The 12,293-nt window shown below is 32.5% G+C and overlaps 1 protein-coding gene across 1 annotated transcript in view; it reads right to left on the bottom strand.

The window, feature by feature from the left end:
- Window positions 1-12,293, bottom strand: part of ATRNL1 (attractin like 1) — a 723,386-nt gene that overhangs the window by 545,240 nt on the left and 165,853 nt on the right. Inside the window, exons 14-15 of the mRNA XM_053583937.1 lie at window positions 5,824-5,956; window positions 1,059-1,240 (exon numbers count right to left, since the gene is read on the bottom strand). Of these exons, the coding sequence (XP_053439912.1) occupies window positions 1,059-1,240; window positions 5,824-5,956 (315 nt within the window). The remainder of the gene's footprint in view (window positions 1-1,058; window positions 1,241-5,823; window positions 5,957-12,293) is intronic.

The following is a 12,293-nucleotide window of genomic DNA, read 5'->3' as shown; positions in this document are numbered from 1 at the left end:
TATTAATGACCATACTAAACACTAAAAAATGGAATTTATCTATATTCATTAAATGCAGTATCTCATTCATTACTTACAATAAATATATGAAGTGGATATGATTATCGTCCCAAATTACAACTCAAGAATGTACAGCTGGAGAGGTTAACTTGCTACTATATTGGAAAGATAAGAACTGTGTCCAGGTTTTATGCTTGCCACGATTTTGACACACTATCAATAATGATTCTTTTTTTTTTTCAGTTTTGGCCAGGGCTGGGCTTGAATCCACCACCTCCAGCATATAGGACCAGCACCTCACTCCTTTGAGCCACAGGCACTGCCCTCAATAATGATTCTTAAAAATCAGCTATACTACAAAATGCATTATGTGAGTGCTTCCCTGGCAAGTAATTGGTACTATAGTCATCCACCATTATCCATGTGATAAGGATGTCCAGGACCCCTATGGATGGCATGCATGATCAAGCCCCTTACATAAAATGGCTTAGTATTTGCACATAACATACCTACATCCTCCTGGATATTTTAAATCATCTCTAGGTTACTCATAAAAGCAAATGCAGTATAAATTCTATGTAAATGTTTATATTATTTAGGGGAAATTGACAAGAAAACAGTCTATACATGTGTAGTACAGACACAACTATTCATTATTCTTTTCCAAACATTTTCGATCCACAGTTGGTTGAACCCAGCGGTGCAGAACCCATGGAGCAGAGAGATTTGACTATTTTTGTTATGAAAAGTTTACAAGCAAAAATAATCTACACCACAGGGTGGAGTTTTATTTCTTAAATTATATACACATGTTTTTAAGAGTATTTACTCATATAAGATGATGTATTGGTAAGGTAATGCAGCAATTTACTTTGTAAAACACAATATAGTGATTTATAAAATTTTATTATCAAGTAACAATTGACTTTCAGAATCAGTTCTACTGTTATTTCCAAGATTAGTAAGAGTAATAAAATAAAAAAACAGAGTGAATCATTTCTAGGAATCATGAGATTATCATAGCATATTTCCATAATATAAACAAGTATAGATGTTACCTGTTGTGTATACTTCTGTATTTCATCCAGAACAAATTCTACTTCTTTTGAGGTTGTTAGAGAAGCGAGATTTCCACTAAGATTATAGCAATAAAGTTTTGCATTGTCATAGCTTTCTCTACTGGAATTAATTCTAAGACAAGCATCCCCAATATGATTCCATCCTTCTCCACAGAGGTGAGCTAATTAAAAAAAATATGCATTTTTAGATTACCAAAACACAAATTTACTTTTCAATTATTTCAGAATTCTAAATATAACTACTACATTTGTTTAAATTATTTTTAAAAATAAAACACCATAATATTATATTTAAATATAATATTCCAAACAAAATTTATCTAATAGTTTTATGGAAAATAAAACCCAAATAATCTCATTTTCATTTAATTATTAAATATAACCTATGGCTCTAAGATATCCATTAAAATGTGTTGACCATTAGGTTTTCTGTATAAAGTCTACTATATTGATAGATGATGTCTCAATAAGTAAAATCACTGTTACATTTATGCCTCAAGGAAAAGTTTACATAGATGAGGTCACTTTAATAGAAAAACAACCAAAGCAATTTCAATGTTATTCTTTTGAAATAACTAACCTACAAATCTAATTTCCATACTCAGGTATATTGTTTTAGTGTAAGTGGTGTTCTTTGATTCTTTAATTGTTAAGTATGGGTAGAAAAGTCTCATTTCATTTATGTTTATTAAAGAAGCTATAATCTTTATTTGTAATGTTTATTTTTACATTACACTCAAGTGTCTTTCTAAAGTTTAAAGATACTACTATTTAGTAAGAATAGTTTATCCATACACTCCAAATTAAACTTTAAGTGCCTATTTTCCAAAACACAGGTTTATAAATACATCAATAAACTTAAGCTCTACTGTACACTAATTAACACAGTGTTTCATAAACAGACTGATCTATAAAATTAGAATACATGTAGTCTCTTTATCACTTCAAATATATTAGTGCTTCTAATATACATTATTTAGATACATTATTGCAACCCTTACAAAATTGCTCTAAAGCAGTAGTTTTCAAATCTTTTCAGATTTTTCAAATCTGAAAAATCGTTGAGAGCCCCATAGAACTTTTATTTAGGTATTTTTATATCTATTGATTTGGACCATATCAAAATTTAAACTAATAATTTTTTAAATCAATTATTCATTTAAAATAATAACTTAAAACCTCCTTACAAATGTACTCTTCCAGCTGTTGGGATGCCTACCCTTTTATGCCTCATAAACAGATCCTCAAATTCCCTTCCCAAAGGAAAGCAGCTGGCAGTTTAAATTAGGCTATGGCATCAAAAAATAATACAGGTTAACAAATAAATAGGGATGGACAGGTAGACAGAGAAAAATGCTCATTGTAGAATCTAGGGTGTGAGTATTTTGTCTATAATTCTTAGTTTTCTGTATGTTTAAAATTTCAGGGGATAAAATGTTAGAGAGAAAAACATTACAACTTAAATGGTATATTTTAATTTTTAAAAAATTATAGGTCTCAAATTTAAAAAATAGTGATTTGAGTAGTATTGTGTTATAACTTTGCTAATGTCTTTAACATCTGGCTTACAACTATTATTTCTCTATCAGCTTCTACATTCAATCTATTAGTATAGCATACATCAGTTAGCCTCTAGAGAACTCCATGGTAAAACCATAAAAGAATGAGAATTACAAAAACAAATAATATCTTAGTATTATTTGTCTTGATTTCATGAACACCCTGAAAAGATATTGGGAACTCTCATTCTTTGATGGTTACTGTTCTAAGGATTAAGTTGGGTACCACGAATAACTCAGAGTTTGGAACACTGTAATCCCTTAATAAACTTTAACTATCATTTAATAAGATTCTTTAGCATGCCTGGTTTTCATTTTGAGACCACATAAATAACAGTCTGCCTGGACTTCTTGAAGCCTGAAAACTAAATCATTTTTCCTTACCAGGCAAAATTTTTCTAAATTATGTTCTTTTCTCACCTTACTGAATCTAGATAGGATTTAGATTGTTTTTGCCTATCTCCTTAATTTTTTTTCCATGAGAAAAAAAAATAAGCTAATTGACAAATACTGTATACTGAGAGGACCCTCAGGAGCAAAGGGAGGCTAGGGAGCGAAAGAGAAGGCAAGAGAGTAAGTCGGAGGGGCCCCGAAACCCACCTAAAACCAACCCAGAATCTGGTGGACCAGACAAAAATACTGTGGCTTACAAACAAAGTAAGCAGGTGAGTGAGGTGAGATGTGTCCCAGCCCATGGCTGGAGGAGATTGGAGTTGCTAAGTAAAAGGGAGAAAAAAATCTGCTGTAAAGAGAAAGGGGACCAATTAAGGCACAGGACAAAAATGTCAGAAGCCAATGAGAAGAACCCTAGGGGGAGGTAGAAAAACCTTAATATACCAACGAGGGCAACCAGTGTGAAACCCCCTCTGCTGCTTTCTATAAACTTCTGATTTGGGCTGCTCACTCTCTTAGTCCAAGAGTTCACTCTTTGACTTCATGAGACCCTGACCGGAACGGGGAGATACAACTCCAGAAACAATACGAGACAGAGAAATGGCAGATACCTCTTTGGATAAGGCATTGCTTCTGGGGATCCCTTGAGCATTGCTGTAGCAGTGCCTTCCTCACAAGTCTCAAAACAAAGTTTCAAATAGCCCTGATCAAAACAGGATGGACAGAGACAGGGTAAGGTCCAACCAGTTAGAACCAAGATGGTGAAGGAACACCACCTCTTCCATGAATAGTCCTCCCCTTTGTTTAGACCGTTGCTTAAATAGAAAGGCAACAGGAACCAGAGATCGGTTCCCTTCTGCAGGGAAAACTTGCCTGTGCTCTGTGTCGTAGACTTTTTATTCTTTATGAATAAACCTCATTTTCACATTATACTGTCAGCTCACTCCTAAATTCTTTCTTGGGCAAAGGCAAAGATCCACTTGACCTGAAGTGGCTCCCAACATTGGGAGTCACTTTCCTGCATCACTATATATAAAAACAAATGCATGCATAAGACTTTGAGGCTAAACTACATTACATCCCTGAAACAAATATTCTTACAGTGTAGTATTTTGTGGTATTGAGCATGAACTCTGCTGTTCATTTAAAAGAAAAGCAATTAGTTTTTTTAATGAGTTTAGTGAGATAAATTCAAATTGCCAAGCTCATAAGAGACTGATATAAAAAAAAAAAAAGTGCAGTTTTCAGACTGGGCCCTTTACTTACAGAATTCACTTGAGATAAGCTGAATGGAAACCTAATGATGCATACCCAATTGCCTGCTTAATATATATGAATTCCGAAAAAGGTACAATATAATATTTCATTATTTCTCCTTGTCAAGCACAGCACTTATACCAAGGAAATATTTTTATCCTGGGAATGAGTGGGCGAGTACTACCACAATAAATTCACTATCATCTTTCGAAACTTCTGCTGGCAACCAATTCTCTTTCTTACTGAAGCAATCTTTCTTTAAACATATATATTCTTTCAGATAAATCTTATTTTGGTCTAGGATTTACTTTGTGTTTTTAAGAAAACTTTATATAAATATTTGTATAGGTTTATGTTTACTTTATATTATCAATACTACTTTCAAGTTCTTATTATCTCACTGTTTCTTCTTAAATCCTTCCTATTGCATTAATATTCTTTAATTTTCTCACAATGAACACATATGCATATAACACTATTTAAAAGTTTTAAAAGATCAACATATAAAAAATTCCAAATTTTGAATGAACATTCCAAAACATCACTGGTATTTTTTAAAGGCAGAATAATTTTGATTTTGTTACATGAACTTGTAAGACAAGATTCTGTTTCAAATATGAATACCATTATAGAATTTTCTAACACTTTTTAAAATTACATAGGGTCAGAAATTTTTCCATGTAAAAAAGAAGACCCTGGGATAGAGAAAGGCAAAAAAACTGGACAGAAATAAAATACCTAGTTAATAGTTACAATTCAGGTTACAGTAAAACTATGGTATAATCCAACGGAAAAACACTAAAAATAAAATAAAAATAATAGTTACAATTCTGACATTTACAAGTGAGGCATGTTTGAGTGAGTCACTTTATTAGCATGAGTCTCAGTTTAACTGTATAACAAGAAGACGGAACTGGTTAAATACCTGCATTACTTTTCAATTTTGTGATTTTATCATTTACATTAAAAAGAAAGTGCATTTAGGGTTTACTATGTTGAAGTATGAATGTTAATAGTAAAAATAAAATGAAATTGTTACTTAAAGTGAGCTCTGCTCTGTTTTGTACAACTTAGATTCTCATAAAAACAGATAACATTTATTATAAATGCTATAATTCATAATAAAGTCAGTAAAAAGCATTCATTTAATTTTTAAAAAGTCCATTAAAAAAAAAAAGAAAAAAAAAGTCCATTAAAAACAAATTAAACATGAAAATATTAATATTTGTTAAATCTGGATATTAAGTCAATAATAATTATTTGCTACATTTTTAAGATTTTTATAAAAGCATGAAATGGTACCTGATTGATTCAATAGTATGTATAAACACATAAATATCTTAAAAGAACTAAAAACAAATACAAATTATAAAACTTTTCTTATAGAAATAATACTATTATTACTACAATATTATAGTGTATTATTCACTATGACTTTAAATTTAGAAAATGTAATGTTCTTGCTAAATGCACTTTACTATAACAATATTTATCTGTAGACTATAAAACTTAAATATAAAGTTTGAAATCTTTACCTGGTAAAGCCTGGCATTCTTGCTGTCTCTGATCCCACTGACAATTCAAGTTTAGCGAACAGCTTTTACAACTGGTAAGTTTGTTACAAATCTGTTCATTTCTCACATGACATTTGGTGTAGTTTTTGACAGACTGGAAAATTAAATGATAAAGTATGTTATTTTTCACCTTTGTATAGCAATGATTCTTAAACTTTAGTGTATTTTAAATCCCTTGTGAAATTTAAAATACAAATTCCTAATTCCAAATCCAATTCTATTTGATGGGAATCTCACCTATTTATTTCAAGTTGTTGAATTAAATTAAATTTGGTCTAAAGCTGCTTCTGCAGGTAGTGAACCACAATTTAATATGTAAATAAACTGCAACTCAACTTACAAGAATATTGCTGTAACATATAGCTAAGTCTCAACCAATCATAGCTGAGCTTTGGCCAATCACAGACTACCAACTGATCAGATCACGTCCATATAAAACTCAACATCAAGCAGAACAAGAGTTAAGTGAATACCAAGGAAATGCTTTGGCAGATTTTCATGCTAAGTCTACCAGTACTGAAATACTTAAAAATGCACTTTCAATGAACTACATAGATTTATCCAAGTCAAATCACCTGTGATAACCTATTTAATAAATAGTGGCATGCACCTGAATTGAAGGAACAAAGCTTAGTATTTCAGAGGATTTAAATCCAATATTAAGCAGGGACTTACAGGGAGCCTGGAGGGCCACTTCGTCACTCCTGAGTCTTTAAAGCTCAAATTATTAAAATCTTTCTTCTCCATGACTCATCATGGAGTAGATAAAATGATACAAATTATTTGAAAAAATGGAATGACTGTTCTAAAATTTCTAAAGTGGTTTATAACCAATATTGATTTGTCAAACCCATAATTCTGTCAAGATAATTAAAAACCTCAAGTGATATATTTCTGGCACCTGCTGGATCATTTGAACACAGATATATTTCATTCAAATACTAACTTCAATTCATACTTTCTGGTTGTATAAAGCTTTCCCACATAGGATGGCTGACACCAAAACAGTAGCTAAAATGTTATAAATACTCCCTTATAGCAGTAGAGGTACTCATTTCAATGGACAAGTTATAAAATAGTTTAAAGTATTATAAACAAAACATCATTTGTCAAAGCTGACAGGATTGCCTTAGCCAAAGGTATTATCAATTAATGACAATCAGATCCACTCCACTGAAAAACACAGATAGACCCCTTATGAAATAGTTCTTGCAAGATCTAATAGTAGAAGCTCATGTGTCTCTTGCTCTTATAAATTCAATATTTCAAGGCGTTAATGTATTATGCCAAAGTATATTTTCACTGGGCAAAAGAAGTACTTTGTGATTCACAAACTGATGACAACCAGACCTTTCATGATCTAGCATCTGGAGATTGGATCGTTTGTAAAAAAAATAAATAAATAAATAAAAATAAAAATAAAAAAAATAAAAACACCAGAAAAAGAATATCCTTGAATTCTCTTGGTTGGAGCCATGCCAAGTTCAAAACCTGAGCTTTGGATCCACATCTCTCACTTTAATAGGCCCCCTCCAGACTCTTGGGACTGTACACTCATTGGAGACCTCAAGATAAAAGTGAATAGGCAAGCTTCTCCTCAAAAGCAGATGACATCCTAAATGAAAAAGCTTTCCCAAGATCTTGGATCAAGACTTTTCTCTTTTGTCATCATAAAACCTTTGTTCTCTTTCCTTTTTCCCCTGTGTTTCTTTTCTGTTTATACATGGTAGGAAAATTACGATTTCATATTGATAGCTTCCACAGGGAATGGTGCAAATGTCATGTTAAACTAAATCCTTACATGACCGTAGAGATTCTCTAGTTGACCCTATAACAAAGTTCTCTGATGTTCCATGTTTTATACAGAGTTAGGCTTTTAGATTTACATATTCAAAGTCCTTCTTTAAATCTAATAGTAGAAGAAATCTATAATAAGGGGTTTACAGTTAAACTATGCCAGAAATTAAATAAGAAAACAAAAGAAACATAATTCAATAGTTTATAAACAAATTTATAATGCTAATCTCTTAAATACGGAAATCCTTCAACTGTGCAAGGATTCAACAATGAAACCTCAGACAAATGTTACAAGTGCTTCTCTACTGGGGATCTCTAATACACAAGGCAAGGAACTTTTTGTGTGTCCTTCTAGGATATATTTCCATCTTTGCAGGATTTACCAACCAACCATAAATAGGGGCAACATCATGTATCAATAAGTAGAAAATAAGGGGCCACTGTGGATTAGAGATTCTAACAGTACTGCTGTCACTCAATAAGCAACTGGAGAACTTTGATCTACAACTCTTAATTTATACTATGAAATATAGAGAAATTTGCTAGCAGGTGTGAGTAACTCTAAACAGGTACTAGGCATCTTTTGGTGGAATGCTCCTTCCCTGCCTGGGGATAAATGTAAATCAGGTTATAATTAGAAATATGTCTCAGACATTAGCTACTATCCTGAATCTGCTTCAAAGGCTATATATAGTTGCCCGTACTTTAAGTTCTCTTGCTTAAAAGAACATGACTGCTTTGAACTATCTGTTGGCTGAGGACGAGGGAGTATGTACAATGGCTGACATCTCCAACTTCTGCACATGGATAATATGGCTGATCAGTCGTAATACATAAACAAACAAGCTACTTGATAAAAACAAGTAGATTCCTCTTCTGACTCATTGTTGGTATATTTGATTTTGACTGGTTCACTCATGGGGGCTCCTGTTGAGGAGTAAACTTCAGTCTCTCACTTTTATCCTTTTGACAGTCATGACAATAGTTTCCCCAGTATGCCCTATCCTCTCAAAAGACTTAAATGCTCATATGAAGCCATCTGTTATACATCAAATAGTCTCGCTGTGGTTAAAATAATGAAAACAAGATGAGAATGTAAAGAAACAGCCAACTGAACAGATCTTGAGAACTGTGAATTCCACACTGAGACCAAACAAGTACATTATGTTGTAGCATCAGCGTCAAAGGTGTTGATTAATCTCTCAAAATGAAGAGCTGATCAAAAGGGGATTATTAAATTTTGCCTAATTAGTATGTAAACAAACAAACTTCAACCTAACTTACAAGTAGATTATTGTAACAGATAGCCGAGTCTCAGGCAATCACAGCCTGTCACCTCATCAGATAGGAGCACATAAGGCACATGCCTCCTCACACCACTCCCAAATAGAGCAAATGCCAACGTGAAACCAATAAAGCTCTTTCTGCACATCATTTCCTTTCTCTATTAATTCTACTTGCCTGTGTTTCAGTCAGGAGCTCTCTGAATCTCTATTTCTTCACGATGATGCCTGATGGATAAATCATTCTCTGTTCAAATAAACTCTGCTAAATTTAATCTGTCTAACACTTTTAACAAGCTAAACTATTATTCTTGTAATTGGAATGAGAGCTTATTGAAAGTAAAGTGTGTAAATTACAGAAATTTGAAATAAACCATCCACTGAAAACTTTTTCTAGTGAATTTGAAAACAGGCTTACAATTCAACAAATAAATTCAATGCATAAAGTCATGGCCCTTAATCATGACATGAAATGATTTTAGTCTTAATAATACTATCATGGAAACCCTTGGGAATGATGTAGAAATTATAAAAATTAAGGATCTATTTACCAAAATCCAATACAATCTTAAAAGATACATTATTTTCACAATAACTCAGACCAATTTTATTTCCATGGACACTAAAAAATGGTTTGAGTGAATTGGTATTTCTCCCATATGTATCTGTCACACTTCCTTCATCGAGGCTGCAAAGAACCTGCAAAAGTTACATTTTTTCCCAAATCTACTAAATATGTACACATTTCAACTAATTGTGGCATTGAGTAAAAAGAAAAAAAAAAGGGCATCTATGAATTTTGGTGGTAGTTCTTTAGCCATGACAATGACTTGGTGGTGGTAGTTCATATACCCAGGTTCAGATAATTCATAATACCGTCAATACCTTTGGAAAAAAATCTACCTCCTGAAAATCAGAAACTTATTTTTGGCTCAATTCTTCCTATGGCTCTATTTTGTGAGAAAAAAAAAAAAAATACAAAGGACTTAATGCTATACTCTCAACCCCACTTCAATCTTTTTATTTTTTGTCTCCACGTACATGTATCTCAGGCCTTCTAATGTAAAGAGTTGATATTTACTTTCACTCAATAAGACTAAAAGTGAAATAAAGGTATAATTATCCCACATATAAAATTTGATGAAGCAATTCATATCTTCTTAGATATGCTGCATATCAGCCACCAAATATTTGTTTATAGACTACTATGCTTTCCTTATAAAATACATTGCAGTCAACTCCATTCCAAAGGTTTAATTTCTTTAGAGCAAATTACATTTACTATCAGGTAACAGATAAAAAGTATTCAGATATACTTTAAAAAATCACTAAAGATACACTTCTGTACATTTCAAATTACATTGTGACTCTTTTTTAACCACCATATTTTCATTAGGAGCGTATAAACGTTTTTACTGTTCTGAGTCATAGCTTTTGTTTTCACATAGCATATAAATCTTAGCATCGTTCTCTATGATCATTAGAGTATAGTTCCAAACATTTGCCAGCTGAAAAATAAATGTACTTGAATTATCGGGTTAACGAAAATAACCTGTAAAAATGACAAGAGAATGGTTAAACATGTTACAATAGAAGAAAGGAAAACAGTTTCATGTTGGTCTTTAGAATAACAGTGGCAACATTATCATCCCTTCCAAATAACTCTACTGCTCTGCATTAGAATAATACAGTCATTTATTGAACAAGTACAATAGTTGAAATTATGTTTCAATGACACAAAGAACCAAGTTAATCAATGGTAGAAGAAAGTCAACTGTTAATTCTAAAACATAGTGGGCATTCTTGGCCTAATGAAACAGATACACATTGTTAAACAATCTATGAAGAGTAACCACTACTCTAGTGATCTTCATTCGAATATACTGAGATGTAAAATGAAAATCTGTAAGACTCATGCAGGTTATTTGACCTGTTAGAGCACTCAATATGCAAGTTCTAGTAAACATGGCTAAATAACGAAATAAGGTATCGATGCACATAATTTAGACTAAAATCCCATAGATCTTCTGTATCTATTAGCATTTTATCTTAATCACCAGACATACTGATAAAACTGTCTAATAGATACATTACATAAAATTATCAATCACAAGTGAGTACTGCTCACTTATACAATCTCGCACAAGACTTTCCATGTTAAGACATCATCATCAAAAACAAAATAAAAAGCAAAAGGACACTTTATAAAATGAATAGTTAATAGCAATTTATGTAATGCAATTTTTGAGATATGTGTATGATCACTTACATATATGTATGTGTATTTACTTACATGTAAATATCTGCCATGGACTGAATATTTGTGTCAACAAAAAAATCCAAGTTAATACCAAGTTCCCAATGTGGAATTTTTAGGAGGTATGATTTTGGAGAGGTTATTTTATCATAATAGAAAAGTCGTTATATATGAGACTAGTGCTCTCATCAGGGGCCAAAGAGTTTGCCTTCTGCCATGTGAAGATTCAGTGAGAAGACTTATGAACCAGAAACCAGGCTGTCACCAGACTCCAAATATACCTGCACATAGATCTTGGACTTCCTAGCCTCCAGAACCATGAGAAATAAATTTCTGTTGTTTATAAGTCATCTAGTTTATGGTATTTTGTTACAATAGCCTTAACACAAATTAACTCAGGGTTATCCAACAAAACTTAAAATAAAATATGATTGCAATTATTAAATAATATTCTCTATTTTAGCACTGTGGTTAATTTTACATGCCAATTTGACTAGAACACAGGGTGCTCAGATATTTGGCTACGTATTATATGTATCTGGATATGTGAGGGTATTTCTGGATAAGATTAACATATAAACTGATAGACTGGGTGAAGTAGAATGCCCTCCCCAATGTAGGTAAGCATCATTCAATGCCTCAGTAAGAAGGTAGAGAAAAAAAGAATTTTCTCTCTCTGCCTTACTGCTGAGCTCAGACATCTTATGCCCTTTGACTAGAATTTACTCTAGGGGTGCTCCTGGTTCTCAGACCTTTGTACTTGGACTAGAATTTATACCACTGGCTTTCTTGGGTCTCCAGTTCACAGACAACAAACCAACGGGACTTTACTGCTTCCATAAGTATGTGAGCCACTTCCTTATACTAAATCTCATTGCAGATAGATGGATAGATAAATAGATAGATAGAGATAGATAGAGAGACAGACAGACAGACAGACAGACAGACTGATTTCCTACTGGTTCTATTTTCCTAGAGACTCCTGATACATACATATTTTGGTACCAGGAATAGTTCTAGAGGAACAGAATTTCTGAGGTTTCTGGAATTGGCTCCCTAGTCTAATTATATTTAAAGATGTTAATGATTCTTTC

This window comes from Nycticebus coucang, chromosome 3, assembly GCF_027406575.1.
Source record: "Nycticebus coucang isolate mNycCou1 chromosome 3, mNycCou1.pri, whole genome shotgun sequence".
NCBI classification, from domain to species: Eukaryota; Metazoa; Chordata; class Mammalia; order Primates; family Lorisidae; genus Nycticebus; species Nycticebus coucang.
The sequence above is the reverse complement of the archived record's forward strand: the minus strand, read 5'-3'. Positions and strand labels throughout refer to the sequence as shown.